Raw genomic sequence first — 23295 nt, forward strand, 5'->3', positions numbered from 1 at the left:
ATATGATTGAGTGTAGTCTGGCCCAGAAGTGGGAAGGTGAACGGAAAGGCTCTGGAGCAACGAACCGCCCTTGCTGTCTCTGCCTGGCCGGTTCCCATCTTTCCACTGGGATTCTCTGCCTCTAACCCTATTACAGGGGCTGAGTCACTGGCTTGCTGGGGCTGTCTCATGCCGTCCCTGGAAGGGGTGCGTCACCTGAGTGGGTTGATTCACTGCTGTGGTCATCCTGTCTGGGTTGGCGCCCCCCCTTGGGTTGTGCCATGGCGGAGATCTTTGTGGGCTATACACAGCTTTGTCTTAGGATGGTAAGTTGGTGGTTGAAGATATCCCTCTAGTGGTGTGGGGGCTGTGCTTTGGCAAAGTGGGTGGGGTTATATCCTTCCTGTTTGGCCCTGTCCGGGGGTGTCCTCGGATGGGGCCACAGTGTCTCCTGACCCCTCCTGTCTCAGCCTCCAGTATTTATGCTGGAGTAGTTTATGTGTCGGGGGGCTGGGGTCAGTTTGTTATATCTGGAGTACTTCTCCTGTCCAATTCGGTGTCCTGTGTGAATCTAAGTGTGCGCTCTCTAATTCTCTCCTTCTTTCTCTCTTTCTCTCTCTCGGAGGACCTGAGCCCTAGGACCATGCCCCAGGACTACCTGACATGATGACTCCTTGCTGTCCCCAGTCCACCTGGCCGTGCTGCTGCTCCAGATTCAACTGTTCTGCCTTATTATTATTCGACCATGCTGATCATTTATGAACATTTGAACATCTTGGCCATGTTCTGTTATAATCTCTACCCGGCACAGCCAGAAGAGGACTGGCCACCCCACATAGCCTGGTTCCTCTCTAGGTTTCTTCCTAGGTTTTGGCCTTTCTAGGGAGTTTTTCCTAACCACCGTGCTTCTACACCTGCATTGCTTGCTGTTTGGGGTTTTAGGCTGGGTTTCTGTACAGCACTTTGAGATATCAGCTGATGTACGAAGGGCTCTATAAATAAATTTGATTTGATTTGATTTTGATTTGACAGTGCATGTCAGAGCAAAAACAAATCCATGAGGTTGAAGGAATTAGGTTGTGTTGAGGCACAGATCTGGGAAAGGGTACCTAAACATTTCTGCAGCATTGAAGGTCCCCAAGAACACAGTGGCCTCCGTCATTCTTAAACAGAAGCAGTTTGGAACCACCAAGACTCTTCCTAAAGCAGAGTACAGAGAGATCCTTGATGAAAACCTGCTCTAGAGTGCTCAGAACCTCAGACTGGGGTGAAGGGTCACCTTCCAACAGGACAACGAACCTAAGCACACAACGCAGGAGTGGCTTTGGGAAAGTCTCTGAATGTCCTTGAGTGACCCAGCCAGAGCCCGGACTTGAACAAACATCTCTGGAGAGGCCTGAAAATAGCTGTGCAGCGACACTCCCCATCCAACCTGACAGAGCTTGAGAGGATCTGCAGAGAAGAATGGGAGAAACTCCCCAAATACATGTGTGCCACGTTTTTAGAATCCTACCCAAGAAGACGCAATGCTGTAATCATTGCCAAAGGTGCTTCAACAATGTACTGAGTAAAGGATCTGAATACTTATGTAAATTTGATATTTCAGGTTTTTGTTATACCCAAAAAATGTATATCAACCCGTTTTTGCCTTGTCATTATGAGGTATTGTGTGTAGATTGATGAGGGGAAAAAACAACTTAATCAATTTTAGAATAAGGACGTAAAGCAACAACATTTGGAAAAAGTCAAGAGGTTTGAATACTTTCCGAATGCACTGTGTCTCTCTCTGACCTTGGCACAGTGCTCTTTATCTTTCCAGGACTACCGCTGTGTGTGTGAGGTCTTCAACATGCCCTTCTAATGCTCAGGTGTGACCAGGGTCATTATAACCCATAAAACAGAGTTCACTGAACCATCATATTACAGTATTGAAAGGGAATTCAGTCATGTTCATGTTTTAAATGTGAACATTGTATGAATTATGGTCATTTACCTGTATGCAATGAGGGAGAAATAAGTGAAACACTACATTTGCAGAAAAGATGAGTTCCTCATAAGTCACTACACCTGGGATTTGATGGGAGTGCTTAAGACAATTTTGCCCATGGGATATTTTAAGACCACACTGATAGGCTGCTAGGAAAACATCTGATTTACTACACTGCCATCTACTGGTGAAAGGTTCTCAGTATTATTTTCCCTATGTTGTGTACATTCTTGTGCTACTTTGATATTGCTTAATATATATGTGGTTCAGTAACACAGTTATCTATTCCTTTGTGAGTATTATATTATTATTATTATTATTATTATTATTATATTTCAATGTTCTAACAATCACAGATTCATTGAATCCCTTATGTGCCATTGGAAAGAAAACTGGAACACTTTGTCAAGGAACACAGAGGTTCCTTGACAACCCAGAGAGGCATTTAAAGCTCATAGCCAACCTATCCATTCTGAAGAGAAAGACTAAAAAGAAGCCTGGCATAAGGAGCAGGGAAACTAAAGAGAGAGTAGTTTTGGCCAGACAGAAGTAGGGCGCTTAAAGTAGTCTACAATTAATTGGGATGCTAAAGACTAACTTGACTTGCTTCACACAGTTTCTCTAGCAGGACAATGAACTGAAATAAACTCAAATATCACTATCCTATGGGATGACTCAAACTTCTAACTTTACCCAGTTTTGCACAGGATCTTATACCTTTTATGTAGTTGTGTAAGTTCCCCTTCTCACCACATGGTGACACTGTTGTCTTGCTGCATAATCATGGCCTCCATGCAAAAAATCACCTATCTTTTTTAGGCCATACACTAGTGTATCAATAACAAGTTGATACTTGCTCACTATTCCTTTACCAGGCACTCCTAATAACAGAAGACAGTTAGTCTTGGTACATTGAAGGACAATTGTTATTACACAGTCATAATCATATCATTAAATCAAGACAAAGGAGATGAATGTGGACTACAGGAAAAAGAGGACAGAGCCAAGTCTAGATCCAAGAGGCATCTAAATAGCTTCTACCACCAAGCCATAAGACTCCTGAACACCTAATCAAATGCCTACCCAGACTATTTTCATTGCCAACCCCCCCTCTCCCCCTCTTTTACACTGCTGCTACTCTCTGTTGTTATCATCTATGCATAGTCACTTTAATAACTCTACCTGCATGTACATATTATCTCAACTAACCGGTGCCCCCGCACATTGACACCCTATACCGGTACACCCTTGTATATAGTCTCGCTATTGTTATTTTACTGCTGCTCTTTAATTACTTGTTACTTGTATTTCTTATTCTTGTCTGTATTTTAAAAAACTGCATTGTTGATTAGGGGCTCGTAAGTAAGCATTTCACTGTAAGGACTACACCAGTTGTATTCGGCGCATGTAACTAATAACATTTGAATTGATTTGAATATTTATTTTAATTGATAATTAACAGATATGTTATCTGTGCATTCCAAATCGCTCACACCCAAGAGAGTGCCAGAAGTCCTTAGAGTTATAATAGTAATTATATTGCTGTTGGTATTAAGGCACATAGATCTACACAATGTCCTCTTAATCTGACTGCATGAGACCTCAGTGAGAGGCCAGGCCCCTGAACCACAGGTGGGGCCAACAGATGACTTGTTACGTGCTGAGAATAAGGCCAGACTCATTCACATCACTGAAAGTAAACCAGGTCATAGACAACTATCAGTCTATGGGATTCTGCTTGTATCTTTTAATGGACTTCGTGTTCAAGTTGGAGGGTGTTAAGACAGCAGACCTTGGTTCAAATACTCTTTCAAGTATCTAAATTACTTTCATGCACATTTCAAAGTAACCTTTATTTAAAAATGTTAAGACAAGTAGTTGAATATTGGAATTTATTTGGAAATACATTTGGAACGTATTGGCATGTATTTGAAAATACTGAAATACACTGACTGAAATACACTCCCACTCATTTTTATTTTATTTTTGTATTTTATTTCACCTTTATTTAACCAGGTAGGCTAGTTGAGAACCAGTTCTCATTTACAACTGCGACCTGGCCAAGATAAAGCATAGCAGTGTGAACAAACAACAACACAGAGTTACACATGGAGTAAAAAATAAACAAGTCAATAACACAGTCGAAAAAAAGGGGGGAAAAGAGTCTATATACATTGTGTGCAAAAGGCATGAGGAGGTAAGAGAATAATTACAATTTAGCAGATTAACACGGGAGTGATAAATGATCAGATGGTCATGTGCAGGTAGAGATACTTTAACCCAGGTATTTCAAAATAGTGTTTTATAAAAGTATTTGAAAATAATTTAAAATAGCAGGTTATTTCTAGAAATTATTTGAAAATACTTTCAAATACTTCCAATAGAAGTACCTGAACTTGACCTGAACTTGCACAGGCGGTGGCAAAACTCTCTGCTTGACTGTCTGGGCTTTTGACAGGTCAACAACAGGACATGTTAGTGATGTGTTCGCTGCTCCGGAAGGGCTTGTACAGGCGAGCTCCTTGCATGTGAGAGTGAATGACAGCACAGCACCGTCCCAGCTCTGGATCTTTGGCCATTCATTCTGAGGGTGTGGGGTGATGGTATTGAAACCTTTCTTCCCGCCTCCTGCGTATTAGCTCTGTGTGAGTCATTTCAGATTTCATTAACCGGTGCAATGATGTAAATCCGTCAGCAGTGGGATGGGGAGATGTATGGAGGATGGTGGAAAAACCCACGCAGAGGACCCAATTTTAAGACATGACAAATGGCTACTATGGATTTTTAGATAACAACCTATTACTACAAAGAAAATTGGTCAGCTGTGTGGTGTTGCATGGCCTTGCAGTCACATATTGGGCCCAGCAGGAGTTGGCTTTGTTTGCTTTGGAGAGGTATAGCTTTTAAGGCTGTTAGATCTTCTAACATGGACATTGAGCGTCACAAAGACGATAAGCCGTAGCGACTGTCTTGCTCTCCTGGACAGTGCTGGTCTGCCCAGTCTGGATTCTTCTGCCAAAGCATCGTGTGTGACTGGCAAACTAATGGAGCCATGGCCACTCTTCCGCTATTGGCAGCCCCACTTTGAATTTTAACAACGCAAAGACATTTAGACCTGGACTTGAGTTTGTCTGGACTGGAACTATGAAGAATAAACGATGAGAACAAGGTTCCCTTGCAAATTCACTAGTAATTGGTGGTGGTGATGTGGGGCTGGGCTATTAATATGCACAGAATGTGGGTTGGCCCCCCTGAAATTTGCCCCTCAAAAACTTTGCTAGTTCGGGCCAAGTCTACAGGATTGGCTACAGGCATTGAATCTCATACTTTCACTGTGCAGGGCTCAAAGTGATGAAACGTCAATTATAATTTCATACATTTTCAAGAAAGTTCTGTGTCAGTATAATTTTTGGATCCCTTAAAACATAAATCCCCATTGGAGTATATTCCTATTCATTCATTAATCTGACAGTTTTATTTGTGTGTAGATATGTGGCCTGATTTCAGGGGTATTCTTCACTAATTATACTCCATGTCACTGGGGAATACATTTTCCATACAGTGAGGTCACCCACTACTGCACAAGTTACACTTTTTTCAACTAACTATAATTGACTTTGTCTGTCAGTCACACTGTGGATTGACTTTGAACTATAATAATAAACGGGTGTAGACTAAGAGTGAAATGCTTACTCCGGGTCCTTTTCCAACAATGCAGAGTAAAATACAATATTATTATTTTTTTAAATAGTGACACAAGGAATAAATACACAGTGAATAATTAATAGAAATAACAAGTAAAAATAATGGCTATGTATAGGGATTCAGAAACAACATGGCTATATACAGTGAGTATCAGTACCGAGTCGATGTGCAGGGGTACAAGGCAATTGAGGTAGCTATGTACATAATGCATAGATAGGGATAAAGTGACTGGGCAACAGGATATATCATTTTAAAAAGTAGCAGCAGCGTATGTGAAAAGCAGTTAGTGAGTTGCTGCAAAAAAAAGGGTCAATGCAGGTAGTCCGGGTCGCCATTTGATTAGCTTTTCAGCATTTTGTTTAGAAGTCATATGCCTTGGGGTTAGAAGCTGTTCAGGGTCCTGTTGGTTCCAGACTCAGTGAATTGGTACCGCTTGCCATGCAGTAGTAGAGTGAACAGTCTGTGGCTTGGGTGGCAGAAGTCTTTGACCATTTTTTGGGCCTTCCTCTGACACCGCCTGGTATAGGGGTCCTGGATGGCTGGGAGCTTGGCTACAGTGATGTACTGGGTGGCATTACTATCCTCTGTAGCGCCTTGCGGTCAGATGCCAAGCAGTTAACATACCAAGCATTGATGCAGCCAGTCAAGATGCTCTAGGTGATGTAACTGCAGAACTTTTTGAGGATCTGAGGGCCCATGCCAAATATTTTCATTGTTGTGTCCTCTTCACGACTGTGTTGGTGTGTTTGGACCAAGATAGATCCTTAGTGATGTGTACACCGAGGAACACACAAGCTCTCTACCCGCTCCACTACAGCCCCGTCGATGTGAATGGGGGCGTGTTCTGCCCTCCGTTTTCTGAGCTGCACGATTAGCTTCTTGGTCTTACTGATGTTAAGGAAGAGGTTGCTGTCCTGGCACCACACTGCCAGGTCTCTGACCTCCTCCCAATAGGCTGTCTCATCGTCGTCAGTGATCACTGTTGTGTTCTCGGCAAACTTAATGATGGTGTTGGCGTCGTGCACGGCCACCAGAGTATGTGAGCGGAGTTGAGCGGTCGGATCACGGAGCAGGGCTTTGCACACCGCTCCTGCGCTCCAAGTGCCACGTTCGTTAGAATAAATGTCGATGCTACGTGCAATAACTCAAAACACATACATTCAAACAATATCCCATAACCCACAGGTGGAAAAAATCTACTTAAGTATGATCCCCAATTAGAGACAACGATTACCAGCTGCCTCTAATTGGGAATCATACAAATCACCAACACAGAAAATAACCCTCGAACCCCACATAGAAAATATAAACTAGAACAACCGCCCAGTTACGCCCTGACCTACTCTACCATAGAAAATAAAAGCTTTCTATGGTCAGGACGTGACACCAAGTTCTTTCCAACCTCTCTGCTAAAAAAAAACCGCTCCTCGCTCACATGGGAAAAACTCTAAATTCGCTCCATTCATTAAAATGACCATTTAACCAACAACCATCCATTTTTGTGACTACCTGGACCTACCATGTGGTTTTGAAGTATTGAAACCAAACCATATGATTTGAAAGAAAAACATTTTAATAAACATGAAAAGGTGACTGTAAGAAGCGCTCATCATGTTACATGTCGCATTAAGCAGCATTTAAACACTCAAAATAGGTCAGGAGCCAGACTGGTAGCCTAAGAAGGAAAGAAAATGAATTATTTAGGCTACATTATTAGTCTATTATTTCAATTATTTTAAGGCTATAGCCTACAAAGATATACATTGTGAAGCATTTCCTAGTGCGACCCACTAGGCTGAAAGGAACATTATAGTGTGCTAAGCATTTAAACATTTAATTGTATTTAATCATTATAATCTATAAATTGCGCACATAGCCTGTGTCTTACCTGTGCCTTACGAAAAATGGCTTATTAGGCTCAGTGCCTTTGAATTCATTTTTAGAAACAGCCGTTTGGTCAGAGTCTGGGTCATGCATGGTGCCTGGAGAGCAGGCCAGCAGCGGGGAGAATATCCTCTCTGCTCTTGCAGAGCCACTGGGGATGCTTAACACCCTACGGGCCACTCTTGCCATGCTGGCAGGGGTACAGAGTAGTATTTTTATTTTTATATAGGTAGGCCTAAAGTTTTTAGGCAAAATAACCCTATCAAAATGGAAAATCTCCTTGAAAGTGGTAAGGTGTCAGACCTATTGAGCCAAAATCTATGATAGCCTATTATATAGATAATAGAACGAAAATGAAATACACTTTTAAGATCTGATTTTTTGTTTAGAAATACTTTGCTACTATGACACACTTCACTAGCTACCCACCTCCTTCCTTTCTATTAGCACGTGCACGTAATAAGTACACTATCATGATTTCGCGATATGTGTAATTTCAGATTCCACAATGATTCTTTAATTCTGGACCCTACATCACCGCACTCCCTCTCTTGATCTGGGTCCTTATCTTAGTAAGTCACCTGGATTTGGCACGTGTGTTTAATCAGTTTCTTTGTGCATGCTCGGCCCAGCATGCATTTGAAGTCTACTTGTGTGCTGTTTGAGCTACCGTAATGGAGTTCGCAAAATATTTTCATAAAGAAACTGATAAAACAGGGAGTACAGGAAGGGGCTAAACACGCACCCCTGTGTTGTTGCCTATCCTTCCTCACCACCTGGGGGTGGTCGTAAGGAAGTCCAGGATCCAGTTGCAGAGGGAGGTATTCAGTCCCAGGGACCTTAACTTAGTGATGAGCTTTGACTGCACTATGGTGTTGAACGCTGAGCTGTAGTCAATTAACAGCATTCTCATGAAGGTGTTCCTTTTGTCCAAGTGGGAAAGGGCAGTGTGGAGTACAATAGAGATTGCGTCATCCGTGGATCTTTTGGTGTGGTATGTGAATTGGAGCTGGTCCAGGGTGTCTGGGATGATGGTGTTGATGTGAGCCTGACCAGCCTTTCAAAGCATTTCATGGCTACAGATGTGAGTGCTACAGGGCAATAGTCATTTAGAGTGGTTACCTTGGCGTTTTAGGGACTATGGTGGTCTGCTTAAAACATGTAGGTATTACAGACTGGGTCAGGGAGAGGTTGAAAATATCAGTGAAGACACTTACAACCTAGTCAACACATGCTCTGAGTACATGTCCTGTTAATCCGTCTGTCCCTGCAGACTTGTGAATGTTAACCTGTTTAAAGGTCTTACTCACATCGTCTACGGAGAGTGTGATTAGGAACAACTGGTGCTCTCATGCATGGTTCAGTGTTCCTTGCCTCAAACTGAGCATAGAAGGTATTTAGCTAGTCTGGTAGGCTCATGTCACTGTGGAGGTTGTGGCTGGGTTTCCCTTTGTAATCTGTGATATTTTGCAAGCCCTGTCATATCTGACGAGTGTCAGTGCTGGTGTAGTAGGATTTGATCTTAGTCCTGTATTGACACTTTGCCCATCTGATGGTTCTTTGGAGGGCATAGGTGGATTTCATATAAGCGTCCAGGTTAGTGATCTGCTCCTTGAAATAGTCAGCTCTAGCCTTTAGCTCAGTGTGGCTGTTACCGGTAATTCATGGCTTCTGGTTGTGATATGTACGTATGATCACGTAGATGCACTTAGTAGCCCTTTCCTGCAGTCTAATGATCAAAGCGTCTTCAAGTGGCCTCATGGGTGGATTGTTATTCATATTTTTCATAATATCTTCATTAATAAACATGAAAAGTCTATTTATGTCAAACGGTTTTGTTATATTTCAGTCTTCAGTGATGTATATAAAGTCTTATATTGGAATGCAAACTCTAATGTTCATACAGTTCAACTCCATGTGTGACATGGTACAAGTGTCTTATTTTAAAAAAAATGAAGGCCATTACCATGTGTGTGAAGTGTATACTTTTGTTTCGAAGTATATTTGTTTAAAGCTACCAAGAAACACACTGTGAACTGATTTGATCCCCTGCAGTAAATTAATGAAGCCAGTGACTGATGTGGTAAATACTGCAATGCCATCCATGATATGCTAGCAAAACAGTCCTGTAACTTTGGGTCCACTTCATCGGACTGAGCGCGTCACTGGTACTTCGTGTTAAGAGTTTTTGCTTGTAAGCTCAAATCAGGAGGACAGAGTTATGGTCCAAATAGAGGGCGAGGGAGAGCTTTGTTTGCATCTCTGTGTATGGAGTAAAGGTGATCTTGAGTTTTTTCGCCTCTAGTTGCACAGGTGAGCGTGGTAGAGCTCATTATTTTATTTTACCAGGCAAGTCAGTTAAGAACAAATTCTTATTTTCAATGACGGCCTAGGAACAGTGGGCTAACTGCCTGTTCAGGGGCAGAACGACAGATTTGTACCTGGTCAGCTCGGGATTTTTTAACTTGCAACCTTTTGGTTACTAGTCCAACACTCTAACCACTAGGCTACCCTGCCGCCCCAATTTGACATAGAGATTTACTGCACATTTGAAATGGTGCACCGCTGTCGCACATCACAGTTCTTTTTGGGAAACACTCAGAATGATACTTCAACACTTCAAAGTACAGTATCTTGAAACAAATGCTGATCCTATGGCCCTAAGCACTGACTGTCCAGTCCTGGCCAGCAACCACTGCTGCTGGTGATGAAAGCTCCTATTTGTCAGGACTGTGGGAGAGGTTACACTGAAGCAGAGGGAGAGAGCCCTAACACCTCGAGCAGATCTTGCTTACGGGTCCACAGGCTTTATCTGTTTCTGAAGCACTCCAGTAAGGGTTGAATAGGCCGACAAAGAGGGGAAGAGGATAGACAAGAGGATGTGGAGGAGGGAAGATGGGAAAGGAAAAGAGAGCTTGGAGGAGAATGGGAGCGGGAGGAGAGGAGAAAGAGGAGAGGAGAAAAAAGGGATTCCGAAAGGGGTAATTTGGTCGTCCCCATAGGATAACTTTTTTTGGTTCCAGAAATATTTTTGGTTCCAGGTAGAACCCTATTGGGTTCCATGTTGCATACAGCATATCCTACTGTATATTCTTACTAATTTATGCTTTCTGAGCATCACTCAGGGCACTATTTTATTGGAATGAATGAGGGACATAACATCTCCCAAATTGTAAAGAGATAGGAAGGGCTACCATCTCCTCCCACTGCCTTTACCTCTCTCTATCTTTACCTCTCTCTATCTTTCCCTCTCTATCTTTGCCTCTCTCTATCTTTACCTCTCTCTATCTTTTCCTCTCTCTTTCTGAGTTTGAAAGTCTCCTCCCTCTTCAGAGAATGGGAGCATGAGGGATTGCCTCAGTTGTCTTCAGAGAACATATGTACACCTCCCATTCTCTATATGCCTGTCTATCTCACTCCATCTCCCAGTCTCTATCTCTCCTCCCTTCTCTGCCTCTGGACCCACTGCCTGCCTCTACCACTGTTGCTCTCTGCCTGCCTGACCTGTCCTCAGGCTGAGGATAACTCATCAGGAAGAGGAGTTTGTCTACTAAAGGAACATCTACACTGGTGAAAGGTCAGTGTTTTGTTTTGCCACTTTTGAGGAGGAGATAGTTGTTGTTGTCCAATGGAATGACCAGGTCTGTGTGGCCCGAGTGATGTTTAAGCTGTATGCCAGGGGTCCATACTGTTGATGTGGCCATGCATGAAAAGTATCATACTTTTGTTTAGATTTTCATGTCCACGTCTTCTAAATTCATTAAAGTGTAAACAAAACCTTTGTAGCAAAATTTGCAGTTTGTTCAGAGTGTTACCAACTGGCATTTTCAATCAAACAATTGATTGAAAAAGTATGCCTTTCCAATGAAAGGATACATAGTTGTGTTGTGTAGGGTGCTTTTAGTTGAGTATGCAGTGCATCTCTTTAAAGAAAGCGCAGTTGATTCAGGTGCGCATACGTTTTTCCTAATCAGGTGTTTTTATGAATAAATATTCTCCAGGATAGACTGATGATTTGCCAGGGTGTATTAGTGTTGCAGTTCTGCACCTGCAGCGTTCCATGCTTCCTGTGTTCAGGGGCTTTGATGCTTGTCATGGAGGGATTCATCAAGAAATGCTAGCTTTTGTCTAAAAATAAAATACTTGCTTTCTTCTCAAGATTGTGTGACTATTTCATCATGAAAACATTTGTTATTTTGACGACATACCACATGGTCCAGATTTGCTAAATTTGATTTGTTAGAATAAGCTATTTTTCTTTCTCTAATCTTGTCAACCGCATTGCAATGTCAATGTGAATGTCTGCATGTGTCACTTCAACTGCATGTGTCTTGTTCTGTGTCATTTCATCTCTTCTCCAGTAGCTATCACCAGACTAAGAGCTGGTCAGACCCATTGGTTCAGGTTGTCTGGCTGTCTAAAAGGTGTGTGAGACACTCCTAGTCCTGTCTGCAGTCATGACCAAAAGTAATTAAGCCCCCCCCCTCCGGCTTCAGATTCCCACACTAGGATGCAGCGGATCCGGGAGGGCATCCACATAAGGACCATGAAGGCCAAGAGGAAAGTGGAAGACATCTCTAAGGAAGACGTCCAGGCCTTCTTCAAGAAGAACGCCTTTGTGCTCTTTACTGTAGCGGCCGTCGTTGTAGGTGAGTGAACACACACACCTCCAATACCACACCCCAGTCCACTCACACACACTCCCTTCCGTATTTATTTAGAGAGTGAAGCTAAAATGTGTAAATTTGGCTCTATACACCACCATTTTGGATTTGAGATCAAATGTTTCCTATGAGGCGACCGCACTGAATGTCACCTTTTGTTTGTTTTATTTAAGTATTTGGAAAAATGCACTTACAGTGTATTAAAGTAGTCAAAGGTTTATTATTTTGTCACATACTCCTAGCACGTAATGACTACATCAAGATTGCAGCTCTACACACTTGTTGGATGCATTTGCAGTTTGTTTTGTTTGTGTTTCGGATTATAGTTTTTTGCCCGATAGGAACTGAACGATGAATAATGTATTGTGTCACTTTGGAGTCATTTTCATTTTAAATATGAATATAAGATGTTTCTGAACACTTCTACATCAATGTGAATACTACCACGATTATGGATAATCATGAATGAATAGTGAATTATGATGAGTGAGAAAGTTAAAGGAACAAAGCTCATACCCCCTCAAAAAAAATTCCCTGTTTTGGACACATGATCTTTGTGCATCTATAACTTTCTCACTCATCATTATTCACGGTTCATTCATGATTATCCGTAATCATGGTAGCATCAAGATGAATGTACAAATGCTGGAGTATCGTGCCAAATGAAACGTTTTAGCTTCACTGTCCAAATAAATACGTAGGGGAGTATGGGCCAACATACTCACGCAAACACATCCACACACTTTGAAACGCATGCTCTCTTATTGTAATCCCAATCCCATAGGGAGGACTCACCTACAAACCTCATTCTAGATGTGACTGAGAGACAGATCTTCTCATTGTCATTTGCTTTATATGCAGTTGCATGTTCATGTTTCCAGCACACTGATCAGCCCTTCTGATTCTCCAGGTATAATCCTAGGCTTTGCACTGCGTCCCTATAAAATGACCTACCGAGAGGTGAAGTACTTCTCTTTCCCTGGAGAGCTGCTGATGAGGATGCTGCAGATGCTGGTGCTTCCCCTTCTGGTATCCAGTCTCATCACAGGTACACCAAGTCACTATACTGATGCCCTCCGCCAGAAGCAAATGTAGATATAATAAAGACATATGATAAAGAGGAGGGGTAGACTTAGTGGTGTTTGAAAGACAGGTGTGGATGCCCAAAGGGGGAATGCCCAGGTACACAAGTGGACATTTAACTATGCCATCTATTATCTGGAGTCCTCCACAAGGTTGGGATCCACATGATGCACCCAGCTTGGTATGATATGCAGCATGATCTTGAAACTAGACCTGGAGCAGCAAGCTCTAGTCCTTTCTCAAAGACTGAGCTTATCTGTACTGTACTTCATTTTCTTTTTAAACTAACCACTTTTTAAATGAACCTAATTTGTGTTAACAATCACTTGAAAGAAGTTGTGAATGATTATTAAGTATATTTAGATTTGATCTCACTTGAAACACCCTAAAAACATGTTGTTTTTTGCTTTGGAAAAGTAGAACTCTGGAGAGAAAGGCAGAAAAGGAGAAGTATGTGTGGGGTACAGTTTTGTTTCATCCTCCCTCTTTGTAGTAACCCTTGAAAATAAGTCACGTGAGTCATTCCTTTAGTCCTGTGAAAGTGGTCACACAGGCTTGTTTGCAGTTTCCATGGCAATGTTGTTATGGGCGCATGGCAAGTGGACAAGTTTCCTGGAACTGAGAGACAGGATGGAGAGAGAGAGAGACAGACAGAGAGAGCAGCACAGTGGAACAGGTGATTGTGGCAGAGCGAGGCGTGAAGAAGGAGAGTGGAAGCTGAAAGAGTGTGAAAGAGTGGGAGGGTTTTGTCTAATGGCAGTGCCCCCAACAGGATTAAAAGAGCACATACATCTCGCTTACACATACAAAATACTTACTCCAGCCCACTGAATGGGGAAAACACACCAGAACGGCCCCTGACACCTTGGAAAATCCAAAGCTAACTTTATTGCAACACTTTGTGAGGTTGAGGTCTCTATAATGGCTCGTTGTCCGTCTCTCTCCCCCTTGACCTTTTTGTAAGATTGTGAGAGAGAGATGTCAGTAGGCAGAAGCTAACCATAACCATGATCTATTTTCAGATGCAGAACATCATTATTTCACCTGCCTGTATGTTTTGCTACTAGCCTGGTTTGCAATCGCACTAGGACTTCTGTCAGATGACTGTCAGGCAGCCCATTAATTTGCACACCCATTTACTCTTTCTATTAGGCTACATCCTCCAGCAGCTCGGGGGGGGGGGGTCAATGCAAATAGTCTGGGTGGCCATTTGATGAATTGTTCAGCAGTTTTATGGCTGAATTTTTTTGGGCCTTCCTCTGACACCGCCTAGTATATTGGTATTGGTTGGCAGTTAGCTTGGCCCCAGTGATGTACTGGTCTGTACGCACTACCCTCTGTAGCGCATTACGGTCGGATGCCGAGCAGTTGCCATACCAGGCGGTGATCCAACCGGTCAGGATGCTCTCGAAGGTGCAGCTGTAGACCTTTTTGAGGATCTGGGGACCCATGCCAAATAATTTCAGTCTCCTGAGGGGGAAAAGGCGTTGTCATGCCTTCTTCACAACTTTCTTGGTGTGTTTGGACCATGATAATTTGTTGGTGATGTGGAGACCAAGGAATTTGAAACTCTCGACCGGCTCCACTTCAGCCCTGTTGATTTGAATGGGTGCGTGTTCGGCCCACCTTTTCCTGTAGTCCACAATCATCTCCTTTGTCTTACTCACATTCAGGGGGAGGTTGTTGTCCTAGCACCACACTGCCAGGTCTCTGACCTCCCTATAGCCTGTCTCATCATTGTTGGTGATCAGGCCTAGCTCCGTGGTGTCATCAGCAAACTTCACGATGTTGTTGGAGTCGTGCTTGGTCACGCAGTCGTGGGTGAACAGGGAGTACAGGAGGGGACTAAGCACGCACCCCTAAGTGGCCCCCATGTTGAGCATCAGCATGTCTGATGTGTTGTTGCCTACCCTTACCACCTGGGGGAGGCCCGTCAGGAAGTCCAGGATCCAGCTGCAGAGGGAGGTGTTTAGTCTCAGGGTCCTTAGCTTAGTGATGAGCTTTGTGGGCACTATGGTGTTGAACGCTGAGTTGTAGTCAATGAACAGCATTCTCACATAGGTGTTCCTTTTGTCCAGGTGGGAAAGGGCAGTGTGGAGTGCGATCGAGATTGCGTCATCTGTGGATCTGTTGGGGCGGTATGCGAATTGGAGAGGGTTTAGTGTTCCCAGGATGATGGTGTTGATGTGAGCCACGACCAGCCATTCAAAGCACTTCATGGCTACCGATGTGAGGGCTGCGGGACGGTAGTTATTTAGGCAGGTTACCTTCGCTTTCTTGGGCACAGGGACTATCGTGGTCTGCTTAAAACATGTAGGTAATACAGACTCAGTCAGGGAGAGGTTGAAATTGTCAGTGAAGACAACATCCAACACATCAGCATAGCTTCAGGAGCTAGCCAGAACGCATGGCTAACATGACTACAAGCAATTGCTATTTCAAGTGTTGTCATGCCACTGCTATGAAGAAATGTTTGAACTATTGCACCAAGGGATAATACTGTTCTTCTAAACAACATCTCCGCTGTCTCTCCCATCTAGGCATGGCAGCTCTGGACAGTAAGGCTTCAGGAAAGATGGGCATGCGAGCTGTGGTGTATTACATGACCACCACCATTATCGCTGTCATCATAGGCATCATCGTGGTGCTCATCATCCACCCTGGGAAAGGATCTAAGGATGAGTTCATGAAGCAGTCGAAGATAGAGGACATCAGCCCTGCCGACGCCTTCCTGGATCTCATCAGGTAGCTGCCTGCTACTGTAGGAAGAGGGTCAGGGGTTTAGTGGAGGAAAGATGCACTGTATTTTGCCATTGTACTCCTGCCTCAATATTGGAGTGTTCATTGGTTGTGATGATCGTCCTCTTTAATTTCAGGAACATGTTTCCACCAAACATGATCCAGGCCTGCACACAGCAGGTAAAGCATCTAATGACTTTGTTACGAAATGAAACAGATTTTCACATTCAATAAGCAGATAGGGAAAATGGTCTGACAAATTCTGCCAAAGGAAATGCTTGTATTGAGAGGAAACTTGCTGGTTTTGGCATTTCTGAGCAGCGATAAATCATCACCCTAAGAGACATAGAAACCAGGAATGGGGGGGGGGGGACTTTTGACACTGGAAGAAATATTCTGACGACTCGGAACAAATGACAAAATCTGACTTCTGCTGCCATGTGTAAATAAAATCAATTCACCAGCGGAAGAGAAGAGAGGACCAACTTCCAATAGTAGCATGGTGGGGGCAGGATGGTCCGGAAACTGAGATATAGAGGCTGCTGGGGCAGGACCATATAAGTAATGGAAGACCATGTCTACGGGGGCTAAACGCTTTGTGGTCCAGACAGGGCCGTCAGTGAGCCAGCTGGACCTTACAGAATACTACTCCAGCCATACAGAGGCCTATTGTTTAATTCATGAGGTTGAGATGAGCGGAGCAGGCGCCTTTAGACTACAATCCCTCGATACCTTATCTATCAGCTTGGCTTTTTATGAGCTCTACTGAATAGATGGCTGAACGATTATAAAATAAACATTACAAAAGACAATATTTCAGTACAATTTTCACCAAAGGAGATGACATGCTATCATCACTTTAACAAGACAATGTTAACCCATCACTTACAACAACTGGCTCTTTCCCTCCAGTTCAAAACCAAATACGGGAAGCGAATCGTCCATGTGACGATGACAGTGAACGACTCTGTCTTCAACCTGACCAACCTGACCGAGCAGATCACCAGGGAGGAGGTGATCCCCATCCCGGGAACGGTGAACGGGGTCAACGCCCTGGGGCTGGTGGTCTTCTCCATGTGCTTCGGCCTCATCATCGGCAACATGAAGGAGCAGGGCCAGCCCCTCAGGGAGTTCTTCGACAGTCTCAATGAGGCCATCATGAGGCTGGTCGCCATTATCATGTGGTGAGTATTTGGTGTGTGTTTGTGTGTGTGTGTGTGTCATGATGATGGTCCAATAATCCCCATCTTCATTAGGTGAGTGTGTATGTGAACCCCATGCATCTGTTACAGAAAAATCTTAGCTTTGGAAAGCTAAGTCTATGGAGTCCCTGCAGAGTTGGGACGGTACTATGTTTATCTCTCCCTCTCAATTCAATCAAATGGCTTCATTTAGCCTCTTGCTTGAGGCATTGCTGCGAATTCTCTGGTAACTCTATACAGGTGAGATCTGATATAGGTATTTAGGTCTACTGAGATAATTGCATGAGAACCACCTAATAATTGGCCAACACAGAACCGCCTCAGGACATAACTTCCTGATGCTAAGTGGTTGCACAGCTGAATAACAAGGCTTTGCAATCAAAACCAGTGACATGTTCACTGTGCCAATTAAATCAAAATATTCCCAGTCAGATATCTGACAGATATAAATCAAGTTGTTTATGAATAAAGGCAATTTCATAGCCTGTGCTTGCAGTCTCAGAAGGCACTGATGGTGTCACTAATTGTTTTCCTATTCAGGCCTATTACACAGAAAAATAAGTAAGATCCTGAGAATGTAGGGCCATTTGAACTGTGACCTTATCCTTCCCTGGCATAAGCCATTCTCCTCCCTCTGCTCTACAGGTATGCCCCAATCGGTATCCTGTTCCTCATATCGGGGAAAATCGTGGAGATGGATGACATCACTGAGATGGGTGGTCAGCTGGCCATGTACACCATCACAGTGATCATAGGCCTTTCCATCCACGCTTTCATAATTCTCCCAGGCCTGTACTTCGCCATCACACGGCTGAACCCCTTCATCTTCATCATGGGGCTGGTGGAGGCCCTCATCACAGCCCTGGGAACCTCCTCCAGGTAGGTTCCCCGAACACTGCTGCTATTCTCCCTGGTTTACTCTGACTACCGACACTGTAGCCATGCCTCGCTTGGCCGACTCATATCAAAGTAGTAGGGCCAGGTAGAGGTTCCTGCTCAGATTGTGTGGTTCATAAAAACCTATGAGGCATCATCATCCCCATTAGTGGGATTACTTACGTTTGTTTATATGGCTAATACGGATAATAGATTTAATAGAAACAACAACAACTCTTCCAACTCAAACACTACCTGTTTCTCTCCATCTTTATCTCAGCTCAGCAACTCTGCCCATCACCTTCAAGTGTCTGGAGGAGAACAACAAGGTGGATAAGCGCATCACACGGTTTGTGTTACCGGTGGGCGCCACCATCAACATGGATGGAACAGCACTATACGAGGCTCTGGCAGCCATCTTCATAGCCCAGGTTAACAACATGGAGATGAACATAGGTCAGATTATCACAATCAGGTGCGAATGAGTATCCAAGGTTTATAAGCTAAGGTTTATGTTTACAGAATCAAAGGGTGTTGATATGTTTACAACTAAATTACATGATTTATCAAGATTTATCAACGTGTCATTTTCTGTTATCAAACAGCATCACAGCCACTGCAGCAAGTATTGGAGCTGCTGGGATCCCACAGGCTGGACTGGTCACCATGGTGATTGTGCTGACCTCTGTTGGACTTCCCACTGATGACATCACCCTCATCATTGCGGTTGATTGGTTCCTGTGAGTAATTTTTCCCATTTTCAGATTGAGAAATTAGAATAAATGAACTATATTTTCTTAATGATTAGGCTACTATGGTGCAAATCCATATACAAGTTTTTGTGAAATACAATTTGTCTAATGACCTGAACTGAAACAAAAATCATTTATCTTTCATTTTAAAGGACAAACTTTTTATCAACTACAACACTTTGCCACTAGTTCACCGAAATTACAAAATTACATATTGGTTTCCTTACCCTGTAAGCAGTTTATGGACAAGGTATGACAGCAATCAATGTTTTGGTTTAGCTTCCCAGTCAATGTTTACAAATACTAATATTCTAGCATTTGTGGCACAAATCCTATTCAAGTAGGGATCAATATATATATATAATATAAATAGATATAAATATCTAAAATTTATTGTGAAGCTCAACAAAGTCACTTATAGATTATTTGAACATGCTGTGTGAAAAATGCTAATATCGGTCCAATGACTTGAATGGGATTTGTGCCACTAATGCTAAAACGTTAGCATTTGGAAACAGTGCCAGAGAAACTAAACCAACGCATGGAATCCTGTCATACCTTGTCCATATACCACTTACAGGGTAAGGAAACCAATATGTAATATTGTAATTTGGGTGAACCATCCCTTTAACTACTATCCCTAGGGTCTTGGTCCACTTTTTTTTTTGAATTACATATTTTTTTGCAATGAGTTTTAACATAGAAACATAATTAGGTTGCCCAAATTAATAATTTCAATTAGAATCCCCTTCACAGAAATTACACAGCTAATTGGGTAGTGAGAAAAAACCCCACTCTCCTTAAACTAGGATGGATAGAATGTGCAGACAGAGTCAAAGCTTCATTTACTGAAAACATGGATGTTTCTCACAGTGATTAGAATATGAGATAGCCTATAGAGAGTGCTCTGATTACTCTTTCACAGTAGATGGTAAATATCCCTGTTGATAGCGCTGTGGCCTATTTCCCATCTACATTATTTTGCTGAGAATTCTAAAGAGTTTAGTTTATCTTTCAACAAAAGCAGAAAATAGGTGAAGGTTTTGAGTTGTTGACTGTTCCATTTAACATGACCAAACGTCCCAGGGGACATAGTGTTTTATTTTCTAAATGAATGAATGTCCCGCAACCCTCTCTACCTCTCCTCCAACTGTATATGACTCCCTCCCCCTGGTTAACCTTTTTCTTCTTCCTGTATTTCTGGGTTGCAGTGATCGGCTGCGTACCACGACAAACGTCTTGGGCGATTCCATTGGGGCAGGCATTGTGGAGTTCCTATCTCGACACGAGCTGCAGGCCAAGGATGTGGAGATGGGGAACGCTGTACTGGAGGAGAGGAAGAAACCATACCAGCTCATCTCTCAGGAAAACGACTACGAGAACGCCAAACGTCCGGGCACTGAAACCAAGATGTAGCTCAATGCTCACACACACACATATACACGTTTTGGTTTAGTTTAGTTTTTATTCTTTGTCATATTTTTCCAGTTATTGCCACTGTGCCATATTTCCTTTCCTTTGTTGTTTTGTCATTCATAAAGTTCATTTTACAAAACAAACAAATAATTATCTCCCTGAAGTGGCCCAATCAAATTGCTTACATCTGCTGCCGCTCTACAAGATAGATAGGCTTCCTGTTTTTGTGGTTTTTCTGGCTATTTTTGTGTTGAGTTAAGTCATCTTGGCCTAGAATAAGTATGTGGTATAATGGTATAAGTAAGGAGGAAGTTGATGAGGGCGTTGGTGTCAGAAAGGTATTTTGTAAAAAGATCGAAAGACAACATATGTTTGAATGACTAGACAAGCGATATCCTTCACAAAATGCAACAGAGAACACATTTAATTTGATACTAATGACATTAGGCCCTAATATACACTACATGGCCAAAAGTATGTGGTCGCCCCTTCAAATTTGGATATTTTAGCCACACCCGTTGCTGACAGGTTTATAAAATCGAGCACACACCCTTGCAATTTCCATAGACAAAAATTGGCAGTAGAATGGCCTTACTGAAGAGCTTCGTGACTTTCAATGACTTTCAGTGTGTCACCATCATAGGATGCCACTTTTCCAGCAAGTCAGTTTTTTTCAAATTTCTGTCCTGCTCGAGCTGCCCCAGTCAACTGTAAATGCTGTTATTGTGAAGTGCTAGGCCACACAAGCTCACAGAATGGGACTGGCAAGTGCTGAAGCGCGTAGCACGTAAAAATCGTCTGTCCTCGGTTGCAACACTCACTACCAAGTTCCAAATTGCCTCTGGAAGTAACGTCATCGCATGAATTGTTCGTCAGCACAACAACTGTTCGTCAGGAGCTTCATGAAGTGAGTTTCCATGGCCGAGCAGCCGCAAACAAACCTCAGCTCACCATGCGCAATGCCAAGCATTGGCTGGAGTGGTGTAAAGCTCGCTGCCATTGGCCTCTGGAGCAGTGGAAACCGCGTTCTCTGGAGTGATGAATCACGCTTCACCATCTGGCAGTCCGATAGATGAATCTGGGTTTGGAGAATGCTACCTGCCTGGAGAACGCTACCTGCATGAATGCATAGTGCCAACTATTAAGTTTGATGGTGGAGGAATAATGGTCTGGGGCTGTTTTTCATGGTTCGGGCTAGGCCCCCTAGTTCCAGTGAAGGTAAATCTTAACGCTACAGCATGCAATGACATTCTTGACGATTCTGTGCTTCCAACTTTGTGGCAACAGTTTAGGGAAGGCCCTTTCCTGTTTCGGCATGAAAATGCTCCCCATGCACTAAGCGGAGTCCAAACAGAAATGGTTTGTCGAGATCAATGTGGAAGAACTTGACTGGCTTGCACAGAGCCCTGACCTCAACCCCATCGAACACCTATGGGATGAATTGCAGAGCTGACTGCGAGCCAGGCCGAATCGCCCAACATCAGTGCCCGACCTCAGAAATGCTGTCGTGGCTGAATGGAAGCAAGTCCCCGTAGCAATATTCCAACATCTACTGGAAAGCCTCCCCATAGCAGCAAAGGGGGCACCAACTCTATATTAATGCCCATGATTTTGGACTGAGATGTTCGACGCATACTTTTGGCCATGTAGTGTAAATGGCTTCTGTGGAAATATAAACAACTTCTTATCGTGGGTTCAATAAAGAGTAATTTCAATTTAAAAAATGCACAGCACTTGATGATTGTTATTTATTCTTTTCCCTTTCTTCATGCTGTCAATATGACAACTCCAATTTTCTTTTTACTTTATTAGGATTGAAACAATTTGGGAAGTTGGTGCTGTGATGCTGACAATATTGTTAAAATGTATATGAGATGTATCCAACAATCCAATTGTTATCACTATACAGTATATTCACTATTTTGTTGCCGGCCCTAAGACAAATTAGTATTTGAAATATCCTTCACTATTTAGTATATAATTATGTTAAAATAGCAGGTGTATAAGATTTTTTTTCCTGTAGAGAGATTGTATGACACTATTGTGTAAATGAACTATAGAATACAGTTAACTTGATACTTGTTTACTTGAATGTGTTTTCTTTCATCTAAATGTTGAAAGACATTAATTTGCAGGGCTGAAATGCCACTCCAAAGCCTTGGAAAGTTAAATCAAGGAACACAGTGAGTGATAAATAACAGCATGTGTGAACTAACTCAAATAGAAACTGTGATTTTCTTTTTTTCCCTTTATGGTTTCTGATATTGTTGTTCACTTTCTGTAAATGCATCATTTGTGGTGAAAAGGGAAATAGACTGTCAGATCTGTCTTTGGTGAATACAATTTTGAATAAATGTTTGAAAGGAATCAGGGTTTGATTTGGGTAATTTGTATTCAATGACACACATACAGTAATAAACAGTTACATAACATTTGTTATATCAATGATAACTGTGGATATTATCTTACACCGCACACAATATGACAATACAACCATACTAATGGAGTAATAAGCCTAGGTCTTGATTTGAATTGGTTATGATGAGGTCATAAAGACAGTTGTACTATGGTACGAACTACATGTCGTGGTCTTTTCGATCAAGGGGTATATTTCATTAGTTGAAATGACCGGACACGTACAGACTGTGGTTTTAATAGGCTAAAGTAATATACTGTTATGTAATAGTAATGTACTAGTAATGTAATGATGATCATGATGATGATCATACACTGAATAATCTAGTGGCATAGATAGGTATGTAAAAAGATCAAATTATATTTTTGATGGATGTAAGAAAAAAAAGTAGATTATTTATAACAATGTGACTTTTCTGGCAAAATAAAATGGAGTTTGAAAGAGAAAGGAGGAAAAAAGCCCCCTCTTTATTCTCCCGAGTGGCGCAGGGGTCTAAGGTACTGCATCTCAGTGCTAGAGGTGTCACTACAGACCCTGGTTTGATTCCAAGCTGTATCACAACTGGTGGTGATTGGGAGTTCCATAGGGCGAC

General features: G+C 42.6%; 1 protein-coding gene across 1 annotated transcript; it reads left to right on the forward strand.

Moving 5' to 3' along the window:
• Positions 1–10940: 10940 nt before the first annotated feature.
• Positions 10941–22654, forward strand: LOC135517791 (excitatory amino acid transporter 1-like). The gene is made up of 10 exons (XM_064942392.1): positions 10941–11132; positions 12052–12204; positions 13130–13267; positions 15843–16047; positions 16179–16221; positions 16954–17225; positions 17889–18122; positions 18400–18594; positions 18725–18859; positions 20083–22654. The coding sequence occupies exons 2-10, from the start codon at positions 12066–12068 to the stop codon at positions 20285–20287; spliced, it is 1566 nt and encodes a 521-aa protein (XP_064798464.1). The 5' UTR covers positions 10941–11132; positions 12052–12065; the 3' UTR covers positions 20288–22654.
• Positions 22655–23295: the final 641 nt, after the last annotated feature.

The sequence above is a fragment of the Oncorhynchus masou genome, chromosome 28 (genome assembly GCF_036934945.1).
Source record: "Oncorhynchus masou masou isolate Uvic2021 chromosome 28, UVic_Omas_1.1, whole genome shotgun sequence".
Lineage (NCBI taxonomy): Eukaryota > Metazoa > Chordata > Actinopteri > Salmoniformes > Salmonidae > Oncorhynchus > Oncorhynchus masou.